The sequence below is a fragment of the Balearica regulorum genome, chromosome 1, assembly GCF_011004875.1.
Source record: "Balearica regulorum gibbericeps isolate bBalReg1 chromosome 1, bBalReg1.pri, whole genome shotgun sequence".
In the NCBI taxonomy this organism is placed as follows: Eukaryota; Metazoa; Chordata; class Aves; order Gruiformes; family Gruidae; genus Balearica; species Balearica regulorum.
Window position 1 is genome coordinate 134,181,060 of NC_046184.1, and position 20,075 is coordinate 134,201,134.

Here is a 20,075-nt window from a genome sequence, read left to right on the forward strand (position 1 = left end):
TCATCCAGGAGTGAGAATTGGATTTAAATGTGTGCCTGAGAGTGCATGGATAAGAAAAAACTGAGGAATTCCAATCAGCTGCATAGTTGTATTGGAGGGTAGATTTAATGAGATATGAGTGGTCTGTTCATTATGTTTTGAACTATGTAATTTTAATTAAAAATAAAGAAGAACTATTAGCCAGAGTTGTGAGGGGTTTTTGTTTGTTTGTTTGTTTTTTAAATAAATACTCTGCCCTCTATCAAATTATTCGTTGGAAGCGAGGTAGAAGAATAATACAAAGGTTGCCCCAAAAGGAAGCCTTTTTTTATTGAATGAGGTTTTCTGTTTTCTTAATTCTGTATTTATTTGCCTCCCGTCCTTCACTTGCATGTGATAAGGTATACCATCCTGTGCAGCTAGGCACTGAACAACAGACCTGCATTTGCAATGGATTTGGCAGTGATTCACTGTAGACCTCCGCCTTTTAACTAAAAATTGTTTCTCATGCTCTCTGACTCTTCATTCTGCCATTGGAGACAGGAACTATTAGAGGTGGAGGTGAAGGCTAAAAATTATTTTTGTATGGGCACCATTAAATAACTGATCACTTTGCCTTTGTGGGGTTGTAGCAGTTTTGTGTCGCTTTGTATGAAGCTAGCTGCTGTGCTAGGGGTATGCTGTGTATGATCCTGTGCCGGTTGGTGACACAGCCTAGAACTTTTGCTATGTGGCAATTTCTTTTGCTGGTTGCTTGGCAAACATTTGTAGCATTTGAGTGGATCACTGCATTATCTGTTGAATTGATTGGTACCTGTCCACCCACACTTTTCACAGAGGATGTCTGAATTATGCTGGGTGTGTTCATCTGATGTCATGGTATTTAAATGCCTACTTGATTTGTGGTAATATAAAGGTGACATTATTCTATAGGTGTTGGTTTCTTAGAAACTATATTGGTAATTTTTTTCCTGTAGACTTTCACCATCTTGTTGCTAAATGAGAAATGATCTGAAGATCCATTTCTCCTATGTGCCCTTTTTGATATTGGTTCTCCAAATGCATGCACACATCCTCTCTGCTTTTCTAACTTCCTCATACGTATCTCTTCCTATCTGATTGCATTTTAAAGGTCCCTACCATATTCATCTCTAAAAATGAATACATAGATTTCCAATTCTGGTTTTATGATCTGTTAGCAAACAAGAACCGCACAGGTATGTCTGTGCTGTCACGTTAACTCGGGACCTTGCAGTTGAATCCAGGCATCCTAGTGGTGCTGATTGGTGCCTTGTTGGGAGAGAAAGTGATTAACATTTGAGCTCTGCTGATGTAGGTGACATGGATGCAACTGGAAAAAACACTTGTCTTTTAGAACACAGTCTGAACTTGACCCCTGATGCCTGTATAAACACAGTTAAGGAAAGCAAATTCCAAAGAATTCTTGTCATTTGATGTTGAGGGGGATAAGAGTTAATGTGCTAGGGGGAGGATCACAAGGAGTGCAGAATTAAATTAAGATCTGGACAGTGATGTTTATCAGGTTTTTGGAGGAGGCAAAACAGACAAAGCAAGACAGGAAGGATCCTGCTCAGAAGGAAGACATCATGGTTTCTGCTTGAAATAAAAAGGATTTGGATTGTAGGTCATAAATCTTCTATCAGAATTAAGATTCTTCCAGGCAAGATGATCTTTGGCCAGCTGAAGCTTTTCTGAGTGGAAGCAGGAAACTATTAAATGCAATGTAAAGCATGTGACTCAAAGCATCCCTGAAATGTCCGGCAGAGGTAATTAAGATAATTAATCTCTGCTGTGATATTAATATATATCATTCCTTTTGGTTTTCTGAAGCTGATGAGATGTGTACTGTTGTTGGACAGACAGTAATAAAAATGCCAAGGTATTTTTTGCAAGATAATCTAACCAAAGTTGTGTCATTGTAATTATCTCCTTATGCTGTTGTCTTGTTTTTCTTCTAATATAGTTTACAGTATTCTTAGAAAATCCTAGAATTAAAAAACAGTGCCTTGATTACCATTATATGGTATCTAGCAATTGCTTTAGTTCTTCCAGTTCTTCAGCTGGAATGAGAAATGTTATGATGTGTGTGTGGGAGGGAGGATGATGACTCATGAAAGTCATCTCCACTACTGCTATTCACTTCATGGGGGAAATAAAATCCCATTATTCATTGCTGGAGAGCTTTCCAGAGGACTAGATGTCCATTTTGTATGCCTCATGAGATATCCAGCATTCAGATTGTAACTTTTCCTAAATTACAGAGAACAGGCATGAAAGACCAGATAGGCCAAGGTACTTTTATTATTTTGGGCATGCCATGGAAGACAAGTAGTAGTAGTTGAAATTACAGTGATTGTGCCAGAGGCTTTCTACCTAGAAATTCCCTGTTATAGTATGCCTGTTCAGCTTTAGTCCATAAGATTATCATTACTAGAATGTCTCAAATTAATAAATTAAGTAGGAGGACCACTAAATAATGAGATGGCCAACTTCAGTTCTATAGGTCCTTTCATTCTGTATGCTTTTGTTGTGAGGAACAGAATGTTACTGGCTAGTAGAGGTAAGGGAACTGGCATGACATTTAAACAGGAGTTAAACCAAACCAGGAGCTTCCAAAGAGGAAAAGAGAAGGAGGGCAATACAAAAATCCATATAAAATATTCCACAATATCTACATAGTAGATATGAATATCTGTTTAAACAGTAAAAGTGATCCTGCTTGCCTTCCAAAAACCACAAAAGTTACTTTAGCTTGCACAGTGTTGTTCCTGGTTGTGATCTTTTGTGAGATGCCATTTCAAAATGCAAAAATGAAAACAAAGAAAAGAAGAAGGGGATGGAAGGTAGGAAGAAGCATGACTATACTGTAAATTAGTATGAGAACTACTCTAGCCTTCATTATCTATGTTTCTTCATTATCTACATCTATCTTCACTTCTACAAAGTTACAGCTTAAACGTGAAAGAAGACTTGAAAAGAGAATAGACTTGCTCATCAGAACAAATTGCTTCAATTAAAGGTTACAGTGGTTGGCGTGAGCTGGTTGGTTTGTGTGGTTTTGCAGAGTGGACTCAGCTGAGCTGCTTGTTAAATGAATTAGATTGGCACAGGATTTTGGCACTGGGAGTAGAGTAACTGTCCCCACTTGTCTACAACTTCAGTGTGATTTCCCCCCTCCCCCCCCCCCCCCCCCCCCCCGCAAAGATATACAACCTGCAAAATACCTTGTAGCAGTTTAACATGTTTGCTCAGCAGCATCTTTAAAACATTTCAAGATATTTTCTCACTGCTTTGCCTTTACTTGTGATCTTGGATTGATTGTGGGTTTTTTGCTCTTAGAAGTTAAAGAGTTAAACATTAGGGAATTTTTTCTGGGTAAGTGTATTCTTTGTCCTTCTGTTCAGCTGATTTTCATAAAATGCTCACCTATCAGAGATACTAATTTAGCTCAGCTAGTAGAGAATTTTCTTTGATGTAGAAATGTCAGGTTTTAAATTCTGGTGTCCATTTTGAAAGGTGATGAATCAATTATTAAAGCTTATGGTCTGCCACTGATCTTTGGGCATGATATCCTTATTGGAAAGAGTGGTACTGGGCTGTTTCCTCATATCTGTAGCACAGAAGTCCTTATAGAGCTAGAATCCTTTATTTCTGTTCCATTCATTTACTCCAAATTCTAAATAAGACATTTTCTTGTGGCAGCATCAAGCAATGTGGTAGTATATTTTTTTCCTTTACTTTTAAACCTCAATTTAATGATACATTGATCAAATATACAGTAATCAAAGCTAGTTGGTGAAATTATCTTAAAATGCATGAAGTTGCTAATCTCAGTCAAGCATGATTTATCAAGCTGAATCACAGACAGAGTAAACCAATTTCTCTTAAAGTAGAAGTTAAACCACAAAAAGAAAATATATTTAGGTTTGTGTTCTTATAACTGACATGGATTTCAAGCTCTAGATAGTGTTTGTACTTCTTTCTTTCTTCTGGGAGTAGAGCTCTTGAAAACTTCCAGTCTCTCTTTCAATATCGAAGTACAGTATTGTACCATTACCTTTTTTCCTATTCAAATAGCTATCCTTTCAACAGGATGCTTTTCTATCTCAAATAAATAAAAGAAATAGTCCACAGATATATTTTATTTCCATTGCAACAACTGTTATATTTTAGCATGTGTACACACAATTTCAAGAAATTTGTGGCAAACGTGCCTCCACACCTGTCTTGGCAGGCCTGAAAAAGGAGGAGGGCTTACAAAAATAATTAGAAACAAATGGCTGTGGCTTGCAATTCTGATTAGCATTTGAGAGAGATTACTCTAAAGAAATATTTCAACTGATCCAAGACCTTTTGAGGGATTTCTTCTCAGCTGTAAAGTTAGCTGGGAATTTTTATACTACAACAAAAGTACCTTCCAACTAGAATAAAAATTAAAATAGGGCAATCTATAATTTTCTTCTTGCTGCCCACTCTCTTTCTTTCTAGAAGAAATGACTCAGTTACTGCGTTCCTGATCATCAAGTACCAAATCACTACTGGGCAGTTCTGGAGGATGGACAGGAATATCAGGATAATTGGTGACACCATTCTATGAGAAGAATCAGTGGTGGGAATCCAGGCTGTCTTTCTTAAAAGTCTGGAAGGGGTCTGATTGTGGTAGGGAAATGGGATGGAAACCAGCTGCTAGTTCTCCTCATGTTCCCCATGAGGATATTGATTTTTATGGCAGATGTACAGAATTTCTAGAAAGACTAGGATAGTGCAGGTCATGGTGCTGAGCACTGCCTGGAATCTGATACCAGACATTCTCCTCAGTGAAGGTCTGGAGTAGTGAGCACTTGATGTAAGCAATTTTCCTGCTTACTTTCCTTGAAGTAAGCAATTTTCTTTCTGCCTTGCTGAAAGCAGAGATAACTGATAATGAAGTAATCCTAACTAATGCTAGCTTCTTAATGAATGAGAAATAAGTGGAATGGGCACTTGCTCATGCATAATAACTCAGGGTAGAGGAAGTACAGAACACAGTGGACAGTTTTGAGGGTAAAACATGCTGTGCTTTGTCTCTACTAAGGACAGCCTCTCATCTCCTTGGCTACTTTGCTTGTCTGTGGCCGAGTCTTCTGTGGCAGTTGCCTGTAAGATAGAATAATTTTCTGAGTCAGAGACCATCAAGCATACTACTGTTTAAATAATTGCAGGCTGTAAGTGTTTGATGATCCCTATCTCCTCTTTGTGGCTGACGTGTTTGATGGAGAGCACCAGGCTCTGTCTCCCTCTTTAGGTTCTTCCCTCTGCTTTCAAGTGCTCTTAGACATAGACTTGCTTCATACCTCCCTCCTTCTGCTATATATCTCATGTGGATTTAAGTGAATTTGGTAAAGGCAAAATTTCACCTACTAGCAATTTCAATTGGAGAAGTCGCCCTCAAAGGCAGTGACAGTGTTCTGGTTTTTATTGATAGGTGTATGTGCTAGGAAGGGAAGGATTTCTCCTAGCTACAGACATGCTGATCTTTCTGAAATTAAATTAGCGAGTATTTGGTCGTTAATTGTAATGCAAGCTGGACTAGTCCAAAGCCCGAGAACGCTCTTCCACTTTCTTTTAGTTATCCAAGTCTGTGGCAAATCCTGCAGTTCCTGGCATGGCACGACTGGCACTCCAGTGTATTTCTATAGCCAGCACTATCTGACTCTGCTCCTTTCGCTAACGCCAACAGTCCGAAAATTTCTGCTTGATTAAGTCTTTAAGCTGACTTTGGGACATGTGATTGGAATAACTAGAATGAGTTCTAAAATGCTGTTAAGCATTATCTATATGGGCTTTGCATATCAACATCACCATTGACTGACTTAGTTCACTGCACTATGCTTATGAGTGAGTATGCACTGTTTGAAAAAGAAGTTACACTCTTTATGACTTTTTCTGAACTAAATGTTACGAAACATTCTGTACCAGAATTTCTACTTATTGAGGCAGAATCCTTCTTAGAGAGTTTTTAGGCTTTAATTAAATGGTCCAGGGCAGTTACTTAATTCTAAAATAGGAAACAACGAATCTCAAGAAAAGAGGATTGCCCAAACTGGAATGTGTTGACAGTAACATGCTATGGGATTTTAAGAGTGTAAGAAATTTAAGCTGATATTTGTTGGAATATTTAGATACTGTGCTGTAGTTTATTGAAGGAGTAGAGGACAGGATTTTTTAAGCTGGTTACTCATACCACTGTGTAGCTGCATGAATCAACTATTGATGAGTCCTGCTTTGATCTCATACCTGACGGTGGTCATCTTTTTGAAAGCAAACAATACTTCAATCAGAGTAATGGAGCACCGAGTAGTCTGAAATCCGCAAGTGGCTTTATGGCAACTAGTTCCATCCTAGAGGGCTGAGTGCTTTAGATAAGTGGGCAATGATGGGGTTTGCTTGGAAGTAGGATATCCTTGGGGGATAAGGGAGTAAGGGATTGTGGCAGATATGTGAACCTTGCACCTTCTTGCAGTAATGGAAAATGTTAAATCCCTGGTTTTGAATGGTTTACTTGCCAAGTTGGAAGCTGTCAGTACCACTTAGTGTTGCATCTGTCAATTTTTTCTTTAAATGTTTGTACTATTATTTCTAAAATATTAGTATAAACATCCTATTTGTAGGTGGCTGAGTCTGGTTACTGATGAACTTGGGACTGAAACAGATCGGATGGAATCTAGCAAGTGCTGACTAATCCTGCAGAGAAATGATGCAAAAGTCAATAAAAGAATGGGTTCCTCTAGTTTGAGTTGAGTCCTTGTCAGCTTGTGTTGCTGGGGTTTTTTTTACAGCTGTGTTCAGCAGGGATTAATATTCATCATTACCTGTCACTGTATTCCCTGCTCCTGTCAGCTTTCCCTCTGCACATCTCTTGTGTGCTGAGTGTCTTAGAGCCTCTTTGCAGTGTTCAATTAATCTTTGGGGTCGGGGCTTCTCCTGATCCTTTGATCAGCACTTACATGTATCACAATTTCTTTCAGCAGTGACAAATCATTTGCTTACTAGACAAGGGCAGAGTAAAAAGGCAAAAAATGCCTAAGAACCTGCTTCCAAAGCTGGCTTACCATGAGTTGTTCAAGTAATGCTCCTCTCCCTCTCTGCCTTCTCCACGCACCCCCTCCCTACTCCCCAAAAAAACCCGAAAACAGAACGCACACACCCTACCCAAGATAACCAAGGTTAGATGTATTTCTCAAAATGGCATTGCAGGACATGAGGTAAACAAAGACAAAACTTAATGGTCCTGGGGCGGTTACTGAAATGATAGGTGTTGGGATTTCAGGGCCTTGGCTGCTCTGTTTTGAGTGTCTGCGCTTGAGTGTTTTCTCATTAGCTTTTATATGTTTCCTAACAACAATGAAACAATCCAAGCAGTAGATTTCTGAAAGAAGATTGCAGTTCATGGGTAGTTAAAGTCACTATTCACCAGTAGCATGATTTAATTCTGATCAGACTGTTTTATATCTATAATGTGGTTTGTGTTATGCCAGAGTGATTCATTATTTATTTCATGTTGGCTGTCTAGTGTGTAATACGTGATCTCTGTAAAAGCCCTGTAGTATTGGCAGTTTTCAGAAATTTGGGTAAGAAAGACCTAATTAATGCCTTATCTCTTCTTGCACCCTCCCTACTGATGTGTTTTTGTTGCTTGTGGTGCCTGTTGCTCGTGCTTTCTCTGCTCTTCAAAGAGCTAATGCATAGTAAGAGCTGATTTATTCTGTGGCAGGACACATAAGCTCTTTGAAGAATCTATTCGGTTGCACAGTTGTTCAAAATAACCACCACTTGAAGGTTTGTCTTTGATCAAATAAATTCTGTAAAATATGGCAAATTTTTCCATAATAGTTGCTTTTCTGATGCTTATTACTGTCTTTGGGCTGTAGGGCAGCAGTGCCCCTTTGCTTTTGAAAGCTTCTTGCACAGACTTTGTTGCAGAGAAACTCATGTAATATATTAACGTTAAGGGTGGTGCTGTGATAGTTGCTGAAGTTGATCAGAGCCACAGAACGTATCCAAGAGGAAGATCCAGAGTCAGATTAGCTCTGAGGTGTTGCTTCATAAGTAGCTCCTTTCCTCACCTGACTACAAAAATTAAACACCTGGGTATTACCTTGATTCCATTAGCAAAGTTAAACCAAAAACATCCTGCCCCAAATTTTTAGGAAGAAAAATCTGAAATTGTGGTTAGGAGATAGTAGTATGTAGGTGTTTGATACACTTCTGAGAATGAAGGAATGTCTACTCTTGATTTTTGCCTCCAAACTTAAAAAAAATGCAAACCCTTCATTGTTTTTCTTGTCATTAAGCAGTTGTTAAAGTGAAATTTTTGTAGTCAGAAGAGAAGCATATACTTGAAGTACTTGATAGCTGCTTGTTACCAGTTCATCTCTGTTTGACGAGTCGAGAGCACAACTTTAAGGTTATCCATAGTATGGGTGTAGGCAAGTAAATAACATCTCATGGAAACCTTGTTTGATTTCAGAGGGTCAGAGTGTTTGACACATATGTACAGTCTGCTGCATACATTCTAACTGCTTCTGATGTGGCCGCTACTTCAGGAAAAAAAGTGTAAGAGTGAAAGTAAATGGAAAGAAATAAAGTAAAAGCAGACAATCTCATCTTTTTTTAAATAATAAGGATTCAATGCATGATTTATTTTTTTTTTTAGTTTGTGAGATTTTGTTAGCTGAATGTGCTATATAGTCCTCACTTTCATGATTTGGGAGGTAATTAGACGATTTGTAATATCCCACTGCTTTGATCACAGCTTCTCCTCATGACATTTTATAATGAGCATATAGCTTATAAATAACATTTCGAAGGTATAAGGTTATACAGAGATAATTGCACAGCTGAAATGCATTGGCACAAGGCCAAAGGCTAAGCACTTTCCACCATCCCTTCTAAATTGAATAACTTCACTTTATGAAGTGTATCATCAGAAATTGTTTTCATTACTCCCAGAGGGCAAATTAAGGTTAATAATCCAATTCCAGATTACTCGTATGTGTGAATATTTGTATTTTTAGAACCTTTCTTTGTCAATTACATTCCTCACTGACTGTGTGTATGCGAATACAAGCACGTAGGTCATAGTTTCAGCTCATGTGTTTCTACAGTTTTGAACTGTTCTACCTCTCTGAGACAGACTTCCTCTAAACGTGGCTCTGAGACCCAGCAGGATTTTTCAAACTGAGCAAAACTAAACACACTCCTTCCGCTAAGCCGTTGTTTCATACATCTACTGAATCCCACCATCCTGAATTCCACTTGACCCACATAGCAGCCATTTGACCCGTCCGCTTCAGTTCTCAAACCCAGTGTTTCTATATCCTCTTCTTTAAATGTTATGTTAAATAGCATATTCTTCATACAAGGCAACCTAGTATTTTGTGGATTATTAAGCAATCTGAGAAACCCTTTAGTAAAGGTGAATTAGGGGGGAAGATTTTTCTATTTTCTTCCTGTGATAAATGAGTTACATATATAATCTGAAATAGCACACACATGTTGGAGTCACCTCTTTTAGTACACTGCTTTTACAACATTAAATTGTAGTCCTGTTACAAGTGGCCTCTTCTTTTCACTCTGCTGCTCCATGCCCTCCTCTTCTCCTCACTTCCCAAAGAGGACTTCCACTGTCTTGATAAGAAAAATAAAATAAGAAAAAAAATCATGTTACCATTTATAAATCTATGCAGCCTGTTGTGCAATTGTTGCATTTTTTTTCTTTGTTGGATGAAACAGTGTTTAAACAATTTTTCTCTACAGGTTATTGACATGCCAGAACACAATCCTGGGGATATGGGTGGAACCATGAGACTTGGGAAGAGGAGGACTGTTTTCAAAACACAAAATTCTGTTTTAAGTAAGTTACATTTCTGCTCTTATGACTTGCCTTTTGGATAGGAGCTTTGTAAGACAGCAAAGCAAAAATCCCAAAGCACATTTTGTTAAAGGACTACACTCTCAAGCAAGCAGCTGGGTGACAGCTTCCCCAAGTTCATTTACTCTGATCCAGTTCCCGTATACATTTACCCAGGATCAGAACGTAAAGAAACAAATGAGAGGCATGTGGAGGTTCCAGTGAAAAGGTCAGTTAGGGTCCAATGCTTTAAATAAACATTAAGGAGTCTGTTGAGGTAACTGAAATGCATTTTTTGGTAGTTTAATTCATTATTTTTGTGGGAAGATCAGAGCATTTTCTTTATAAGTTGATAGGACATGTGAACCAGGGCTTCTTGTTCTACCTCTGAAGTGTTTTGGTAGAACTAACCTGGACTTTTACCTGTTATGCTCTTGCCAGACCTAAACACTGCTTGTCATTCCCTGGAGTTGCCGGTACACCTCAGCCTTAAACGTCATTTGGCTTTGCTGCCTTAGTCCTCATCTTGTCTTGACAGTATTTGCTAGTTTGTATCCTAATTATAGCCAGGCCTTGCTTAGCTCCGGTCTCTGATCCAGCACTGCCCTAGGCGTAGCCCAGTCCTGGAAACAGTCTTGTTTTGGGAAAGCAAATTATTTGTTGTAGGAAAGAAAAATTATTTGCTGTAACAGGATGCTTCAAAAGGCAAAATAGAAGCAACCAAAATATAGAACAAATTATTCAATTTGATCTATATGCTTTTTAAAATTGAAGTAATATTTATCTCCTATTAATCAGCCTATTGTACAGTAGTAATATAAGTGATGCTGAAAACGTGTGAAAAGTGGTTTCTTTTCGGTCAATAAATATAGGCATATTTTTTATATTACCCTGCGCCTGACTTTGATCTGAGCTATTATTATATTTAGCTATGTTGAACTTATGGAATGTATCCTTCTGAGCTTTTAAAAATTACATCTGCTTCAGTGCGACACCAAAGTGTAATACATATGAACATTTAATGAAAAATCTGCCTTTCTAAAGAATGCCCCTGCTAGTGATCTGACTGACCTGGGTGATACTTTGCCTACATGTGATATAGATATGCATATCACAATGTACAAGTTGTTCTGTGGCCTAAACACTTCTTGGAAAAGTTAATAAAAATTAACGTGTGTTGTAACTCTTGACCAGTATTATGAGTTGTTTAGATGACCATATTAATCAAGGATTCATAGAAAGCTCTGGCAGTTTACTTAGAAAATCTGATGCCTGTTTCTAATGCTTTACAACTCAAATGGAAATAATGGTGTTGAAAAGGTGGTTCCATAAAATTAACACATATACCGCTTTTTGTAAAATCATGGTACTATCACTCTGCAACTTTTGGAGATCTTTTTGGCAGTCTAGTTCTCGTACTAACCCTTAAGCGAGATAGTAATCCTAATGACACTAGGATAGATCGAGAGTAAAGTTTGAGCTGTGACTGTGAGATATATGATCAAATTCTGGTTTACTGCATACCTTTATCTTCTTGTTACTCTGGAATGTAGAGTGTTCCAGATTAGGCTCAGAGGACTGCAGCAGTCGTTTGGGTAATGAGATCAGGAAAACAGAAAAACAATATTCTCTGTCATTGGAGCTATTATGCCAGCTGCCATGCATAATCTATTAAAATGGAACAGATGCTACTCAGAGGCTTACTTCACTGCACCTTTTGTGTACAACTGTCGTAAAACCCTGAAGGGATTTTATATTGCTTGTTCACTCAAACATTTTTTATTTTATTTTGGGCTTTCCAATTGAAATTAATTTAAGTGTGGCCTTCAGACTCTAGTCTACCTAAGCTATTTCTGGTCAAGGAATGTTGAGTATGAATTCTGAATAAATTCAGGTAACAGTAAATTAAAAGAAACCAGTCATCACTCAGAAAAACAGAAAGCTGGAGCTAGATGAGAAGTATCCTGTTATGTTTTAAATGTGACTTTTTTTTTGAGATTTAAATTACAAGAAATAGTTGTAACAACTATTAAAGCAACATATTACCATGAATTTATTTTTTGCTGTATATTCAGGGAAACTTTATGGTGATGAAATGTTTGTAGAGGAGCGACACAGGCATCGATATGAGGTAAGCTTTGCTAATGTATTTTGTGCTCAAAAGTTAAAGCTTAAGCAAATTGTGTTTCTCTTGGTAGACATGATTCTCCTTAAAGCCAATGGGAGATGTCTTATGTAAGCGTAACCCAAAATTTAGTAATGATTAGGCAGTATAATTTAGATCAAAAGGAACCTCTGTAAGTCTTGTGGTCCAGCTCCCTGTTTGGAGCTGAGCCAGCTTCAAAATTAGATCAGGCTGCTCAGGATTTTGTCCCATCTAGTTTTGAATCTCTCTGAAGAGAGAGATTCCACAGCGTGTTTTGACAGTCTGTTCCAATGCTTAACTACTTCATTGTGAACCCTTTTCCTCCTTATATCTAATAGGAGATTTCCTTGGGCAGTTTGTTTTTTATCTCTGTCTCATGCTGTGCCTCTCTGAGCAGAATCTGACTCAGTCTTCTGTATATCATCCCATTCGATAGTTGAAGTCAGCAATGAGGTACACTCTTTGCCTTCTTTTCTCCAGGCTGAACAAATTCAGATCTTCCAGTTTCTCCTATGTTGCATGTGGTCCAGCCCCTAACCATCCTGGTTGGACTTCCTATAGACTTGCAACATTTTGTCAATCTCTTTCTTGTGCTGAGGGGCCTGAAACTAGACACAGTATTGCAGAGGTGTTCTTGCAGGTGTTCAATGTAAGGGAATAACGTAGCGTACTGTTTCTTAAATGCATTGCTCCTTGGCTTATTCATAGGCTTAGATTCTGTTCAGAGAGTGCACATTCTTTCATAGCCTAAATGTAGGCAGACTTCAGACATCTGCAATTCGGAGGCTAATTCAGATCACTTGCTTCCTGCCATCCAACTCTGTAGGCCCCTTGTATAGGTCCACTCCTCTGAGAACATCTGAGCAAAGATGCCTGTGTACATTCAAAATACTCTCATTCAAGGAGATGGGCAAGAGCGGGACTCAGTCTCTTGAGATACTTCAGAAGGGACCTGACTCCATCAATATCTCCAAATGGACATGAGCTACGAGATGTGTGTGTGCTACAAACTGATTCAGACAATGTTAAGTTTCTTTAAAAAGCTGGGAGGAGAACGTGATGGTAGTAAAGGTGCTCAGAGTTTGAATATTAACTGGGTGGTTAAAACGTCACCAAGGAAATGAAACAGCTCGCTGCAGAGTTCATAGGTTGAAGGAGGAGCTGAACCACAGCTTGTGTCATGACCACTGAAATGCAGTGTTCAAAGAGGATGTCAGTCTTTACGTCTACTCTAGTGGGCCATTTAAAAAATGAGTGCAACCTGCTCACAAGCAGGAGGACAGCAGGCAGAAGGGACCCTGGCTTTAATCTTTTGAATGTTATGTAGTAAGTTTTAAAATTACTGATTCATGTCTTCTAAGTAAGCATGGCCACTTTTACAGATTTATACCAGAGAGTTGTTAAAACAAGAAAGCAAAAATTCCCAACTCTTTTCTCCATTCTTTTCATTCTTGCATGCGTACTAAAATCATTACAACTGACTACTACTGTTTGTTAAATCCAAAAATAAATAGAACTACTATTATTATTACTTTCAATATTTCAGGTGAACCCAGAATTGACTCACTGCTTTGAAGAGAAAGGTTTGAAATTTGTTGGCCATGATACGGAAGGGAACAGAATGGAAATTATTGAACTGGAGAGTGAGTGTCTTACTTGTCTGTAGTACTTTCCACATCTATTAAAACCATGTAGACTATAGGTTGTTAAGTGGCAGGTAGGCACAATATTTAGCTGTCATAACAGCCAAGATCATGTTGGAGGATGCTGCTGACTCTACCTATGTATTACAATGATTGAAAATTCCGAGGATGTTTGAAGAAGTCTCCACTTCTCAAGGATTGTGTGTGTGTTTGATTATCAGGGAGACACATGGTCCTTTTCCAAAAGGTCATAATTCTAGCTTAGTGGGATTGGCTATGTAGAATCATAGAGTGATTTGGGAGGTCATCTAGTCCAACCCTCTGCTTCAACACAGGGCTGCCTTCAAATATAGATCAGGTTGTTGAAAGCCATATCAGTCAAGTTTTGAGTATCTTCAAGGATGCTGTTGGTTGGGCTTCAAACCACTCACAGACAGACACTTTCAAAACCTGACTAGACAAAGCTGTCAGTAACCTGATTTAACTTTGAACTCAACCCTGCTTTGAGCAGGAGGTGGGACTAGAGACCTCCCAAGGTACCTTCCAATCAGTTTAACCTCTGTTTAGAATCATAGAACAAAGTATGAAAATCAAATAGAAGGCAAGCTCCTTTCTTTCACAGAAGTGATTCAGATAGATAAGGGTTTGATATTGTGGAAATCAGGTAAATTTGAGCTACTTTATCTACTCAGACTTGATGTCTTTTCTAAAAGGTTCTGAAATAAAAAGGAGCTACACTGCATGTGTTTGTTGAATGCCACACAGAGTAGCTCTTAGAAACAATCCCTTTGATTTTGCTTGATTCTTTGATTAACTCCTTCCTGTTAAATCACTGTTGGCTAGATGAGTATCAGGCACCTGAAGATGCAGGCTACCAGATAAGGGTTTTTTTTTTTCTTATGTGACCCCTAATTGCCATTGGTTAAGATAAATTTATGTTTCTGTGCATGGAGTTTATTATAAGAATACATTGTCATCCTATGGAGTGCTATTTGTGACATGATGCTTCAGAGAAATCATTTTATATACTCCATGGTGTGTTGAAGAACAGTGCTGTAATTTTGAGTATAGACACCTACTTACAATGTCAAGCAGCTGCACCATAGTGTAATCTGAGAGCAAAGGATACATGTGAATTCATAAACCACTAATTGTCATGGTGTTCTTAGTTTGTTCCTGATAGGTTCCCTCTGTTACTCATGGTAGTGTTGGGAGGCTATTTTGTCTGCTTTGCTTGAAACAACTTCTATAGAGAGCATCATGAGATAAATCAGGCAGAATTTTTAAATTGCATGTTACTGTGAAAAGAATAAAAACAGCAGTAAAACCTGGAATTATTTCACAATGGGCTGCAAGGAGACTCTGATTACTAAAGAAAAACAATCATCATAGGGAGGAGGGTGGGTTGGAGCAGAAGCACAGAAATAACAGTACGCCAGATAGCTTAGGCAAAGCTTTTAAGCAAAATATCCCCACAGGAAATATTTGATGCTTTGTCATTGGCTTTTTGTACAGCTTTAAAGAACTAAATTGCATGGTAGAGAGAAAGAAGTTATGGGATCAATTTAGGATCCAGGTTCTCTTTAAGAAATAGCAGCAGAAAGAACAGTATACTAGATCATATAGTTTATCTTCATAGAAGAAGCACCCAGCTTTCTTGTTATCACTTACTCTGTACTGCAGAAAAATTCCTTGAATGTTTGGGATTATTTTGGAAATTGTTGAACCAGAAGAGATCTGTGGTTAATTTTGTCCAATGTCCTGGCTTTAGAAGTGGCTAATGTTAGCTCCTTTAAAACAATATTCAAAGAAGGAACAGGTGCACAGCATGGAAGAGTACGAAAACATTTTTCTTTCATTATCCTTTTGAAGACGACAGGAAGCAGAAGTAGTAGCAAAGAGGTGCTGTGATTGGGACACAGAGAGCTGAAGATTTAAAAGAAGATGAAGCAGCATGGCTTGTTTAGCTTGGCAGGCAGAGTTGAATGGTGGTGATATTGTTGTCCTTAATCACACAGGCCTAACAGAAGGAAAGAAGAGCACCATAAGAAATGGATCTGAGTTGGCTGTAACAAAGATGGCCTGTGAATTAGGGAGAAGTTTTTAAGTAAAGGGAGAGAGTATCAGAAGAGCTTTCTAGTGGGAGCCAAAAAACCTAGGGAGTGTTATGGTAGAGCCTTGACCCTTTGTGCTTGAGACTACATGATGTCGCTGCATTCAATAACAGGAGACTGGACTTAATGTCCCAGGAGATCCCTTCCAGGCCTAATTATTTGAAACTTGTTGTCCCCAGATTCCTCTGTATGTTGCTTTCATATGCATCTCTTAGTGTGTAAATAGTTGTGGTATGATAATGCTTGGTCTTTTAGGAACTGTTTTATTTTTCACTCAGATATGTATGGGTGCATGTTCTGACTATGCATGCGCAAATATGTATTGGAAACCAAAATACTAGGAAAATAACATGATAAATGTATACTTTGTGGTTGTTGTCTCTCCCTCCCTCCCTTACGTGTCATTACAGGTTTATTATTCAGCTTTTAATTACATCATTGGGCACATTAAGGTTGAATCACAGGATGATTTTTCCTTAATTTGCCTTACTAACCTTCTGCCTCTGTTGTCAGTTGCTTTTCATGGAAAAAGTTAAGGTTCCTGCTGTCTCGCCCTTAGATTCACACATGCTGATCTGGCTTCTGGACTCCTGTGTTAAATCTTCAATGCACTTTTTTTTCTAACAGTTGTTCTGCTATCTTCTTCTCACATCTTATAATTTTCTTTGACATCTGTCTTGTAGATCACCCATATTTTGTGGGAGTTCAGTTCCACCCAGAGTTTTCCTCAAGGCCTATGAAACCTTCACCTCCATACCTTGGACTGTTGCTAGCAGCAACTGGGACACTCAATGCATACCTGCAACGTGGATGTAAATTGTCTCCAAGGTAATCTTTCTTTCTTACTTGCCTGCAGTTTGACAGTCACATGTTCAGAGGAACTATCCTGTCCTTGAATTCAGAACTCCAGAACAGGAAAAGGAGTTCATGTGTTGATTTACTTGTTCCTGTTACATGCCTGACAATAAACCCTGGTGTAAAAGTATTCATAAGCACAGTTCCTGACTTCCTCCTTTTCAGAGGCTATTAGGGCTAAAGCTAGATGCATACATTATAACCAGAATAAAGTCAAAAAAACCTTTAGTAAATTCACGTGAAGTTAGTGGCCTCCTGTGTTAACTTTGGTTAATGGTAGTCTCACAGGGAAAGTGATTTGCCAGAGGATCAAGCAATGAAGTAGAATTCTTACCTAGTTGTATTTGAATGGTGATAATAAAAAAGAAAACACTGATTTTGTTTTGCAGGAGCTAAATAATTAATACCATCTAGTAGAGAGAGGCCTGAAACAAAAGAGTTGGGATAGCTTTAGACTTATGAGTTTGGATCTAGATCAAAACTGAATGGTTCAGCCAAACTAAAATCCTTTGTCCCTTGGACACAGAGTTTTTGGTTTATTGAATGTAGCAATAGTTTTTAGCCATTGTTAACTCATTCTTGTTTATTTCAATGATACTAATAACAGTTACAATTTCATTACAATAACAATGATAAAGAGGTCACAGGGAAGCCTAGGGTAAAATAACAAAAATTAAAAAAAAAAATAAATCACAGAATGACTGAATAATAACACAGAACAGATCCAATTCTGGCTTACTGGCTTTTCCTCTAAACAAGGCACCAAACTTACTAGTTTTGTGGGGTTTTTTTGGGGGGGTTTGTTGTTGGGGTTTTTTTTTTGAGTGTTGCTTTCTATTAAAATGAGATCCTTTTCTTAAGCAAGAAACAGAAGTTTTATTCAGGTTTCAGTGGTAATGAAAAATATCCAAGCCAGACCAGATCAATCTATGTTGGTACCCTGCTCCTTATGGGTATCAGTTGTCTTTCATAAACGCACTTCATCTTTGCTCACCCTGGCCAGTTGTGCAATGGTGTACCTACAGAGAGAATTTCTGATCTGCAAACTACAGACTTGATCGAAATACTCCTAGTACTTTATCCTGTCATTGTTATTAGCAGTTGTAACATTACTGACGTTTTAAAATTTGTGCCAGTGCATCACACAGGTCAAATTTTTGTGGTACTTGTCAGGACAGAGTCTTCAAGCACAGGGATCTTCAGTCTTTTCTTCTTGTGGGCTCTCTGTGCATCACAGTTCATTTTGTTTGCCAGGTCCCAATATCCTTTCTTTTACTGCTTTCTCCCATAAGTATACCTATTCGTCTCTCTGAGATGATAAAGCAAAATTACTTTTTTTGAATGAGTGATCTGCATGTGTCCTGCCAATTTAAATTTAAATCCCTTAGCAATATAGCAAATACATTTTCTAACCTTGACTTTAAGTTTCAGCAATTACTGATGTGCTGCACTTATTTGAATTAATCAATAAAACGTATATCCAACTCTTTTTCTTCGTGTTCATACAATAAACTCCAACCCACACTTAAACATTTAGCAAAGACAAAGTTTCGTACCCTGAAACCTTATTTATAAAAATACAAATTTTACCATTTACCTGGTTACACACCAATCGAGCAGACCCTTCTGTCTTGAGAAAGAGCATTGGAATAGAAAAACATTTCGAGGCTAAAAGAGGAGCATTTTGCAGGGAAGAACGTTCAGGAGGGAATTTCAGTGCTAATTACATCCCTGAATGCCAGTGATTTCATTGAGCAGTAAACCTAAGGCACGTCCTGCCAAGACTGAAAGATATCTGAGGAGAGGATTTTCTGCACACTGCATCCAGCCCGGCCTACATGAATTGTAGTCATGCTGTGGACTAGAGCAAAGATGTAACCTGAAAGAGAATTTGTGGAAGCCAGCAAATTGAGCAGATTACCTAAGCTAGTCTATTAAAAACACTCAAAAGCAAGTTAATGATGAATTCCTGAGACAAAAGGAAATCCATATTTCAGCGTGAGATTCTTAACAGTAAATCATTACCCTAGAACATTTAACAGCCCCATAATTAGGATGCAATTTTAGAACATCTGACACCTAGACAGAAGCCCTAGCTTCTAAGCAGAACAAACAGTAAATTTAAAGATGCATCATACATCTCAGGAGAGTGCCCTAAATAAATAAAAGCGAATAAACCTTCTCTTAAATTTTTGTGAGGCCTAGTCTGGTAGACAGTATGCGAATGCTTACACATAGGCATGATGCATTCCTCGTTTGAGACTGGAATGCATCCTCTGGAGTAAACTTTGTTCCCAGGAGCTTTGATGTGTACAGAGACAGTCAGGAACTGAGCAAAGGATTGGTGTAACTCAGTGATGAGTTATTACATAGTTACCTGAAGTTGTAGTTTGGCATCTAAGTTGCCTTTGTGGTTTCAGCCTCTCATGCTTTATGTCACGAGTGCCTAACCCTCAGACAAAGCCATGCACTTCATTTCCTTGTGAATGCTTTTAAATCATGACCTTTCCCAAATCTTTCCATGGAAATACTGAAGTCACCATTTTGTAAGGAGCTGAGGAAGGTGAGAGGCTGCCAGTTTCCATGTTCCATTTTAAAGGACAGAGGAGACTCTCAGAAGGTGTACAATATCCACAAATACACTGCTTTTTAAGAAAAACCGAAAGGCTTTAATAGAAAACTAGTGGATGAAGAGAGAAACTTCAGATGTAATGTTTACTCTTACTGAGTCTTACAGAATTTCACTTGGAAAAAGCAATAAAAAATGACTTATCTGTCAGAACAGTGTCATATGGATTTCAAAACCACTGATGTACAATAAAGCCATGTTGCCTTTTTTTTTCCCCATAGCAAGTTTAGCATCAACAGGCTTTATTTCCTCTTTCCCCTCAGGCAGCGTCTTTATTAACAGTCTGCAAGAGTAGGCCAGAGTGCATTAATGATATTCACAAATAGTACCATTTAACGAAGAGCAGAAAGCACTATTTAGAACAAAGAAGTAACATAAAAAGATATAGAGAATTTAAAAACCTGAGCTGAAAATAGTGAAATTATGTGTTTCTTTGGAGGAAGAGAGTAACAGGTTAAGATAGATAATTTAAACACAAACGCCCAGCAGATGGGAGGAAATGTAGGAAGTGAGAAATGTTCCTAGGTGAGAAAGTGTGGGCAACTAGGACTGCCGCCAAAAGAAATTTTTGCAAGTCATCAAAGAATATGCTAATGGAAGGCACCAATCCAACACCATCTAGTCACAGAGTAATCTGTTAAGTTCTGGATAGGTTATTAATAAAAGATGACTTATGAGTTGCATTCAGAGACAAGGAACAAAAGTGGCTAGAGGACAGAAGGAGTGGTCCATAAAGAAAAAAAACCTCAATGGACTTGTCCATATGGTGCTTATTGCACTAACATGGTCCAGCTGT

The 20,075-nt window shown here is 38.2% G+C and overlaps 1 protein-coding gene and 1 long non-coding RNA gene across 6 annotated transcripts in view; one reads left to right on the forward strand and one right to left on the reverse strand.

Moving 5' to 3' along the window:
• The window catches only part of CTPS2 (CTP synthase 2), an 86,891-nt gene that overhangs the window by 58,180 nt on the left and 8,636 nt on the right, over positions 1-20,075 (forward strand). For all 5 annotated transcript variants that reach the window (XM_075775987.1, XM_075775978.1, XM_075776013.1 and 2 more), the window contains exons 14-17: positions 9,799-9,895; positions 11,968-12,023; positions 13,585-13,681; positions 16,479-16,623. In XM_075775987.1, the coding sequence (XP_075632102.1) occupies positions 9,799-9,895; positions 11,968-12,023; positions 13,585-13,681; positions 16,479-16,623 (395 nt within the window). The remainder of the gene's footprint in view (positions 1-9,798; positions 9,896-11,967; positions 12,024-13,584; positions 13,682-16,478; positions 16,624-20,075) is intronic.
• Positions 1-20,075, reverse strand: part of LOC142605229 (uncharacterized) — a 331,852-nt gene that overhangs the window by 12,227 nt on the left and 299,550 nt on the right. The gene's annotated exons all lie outside the window — the stretch shown is intronic.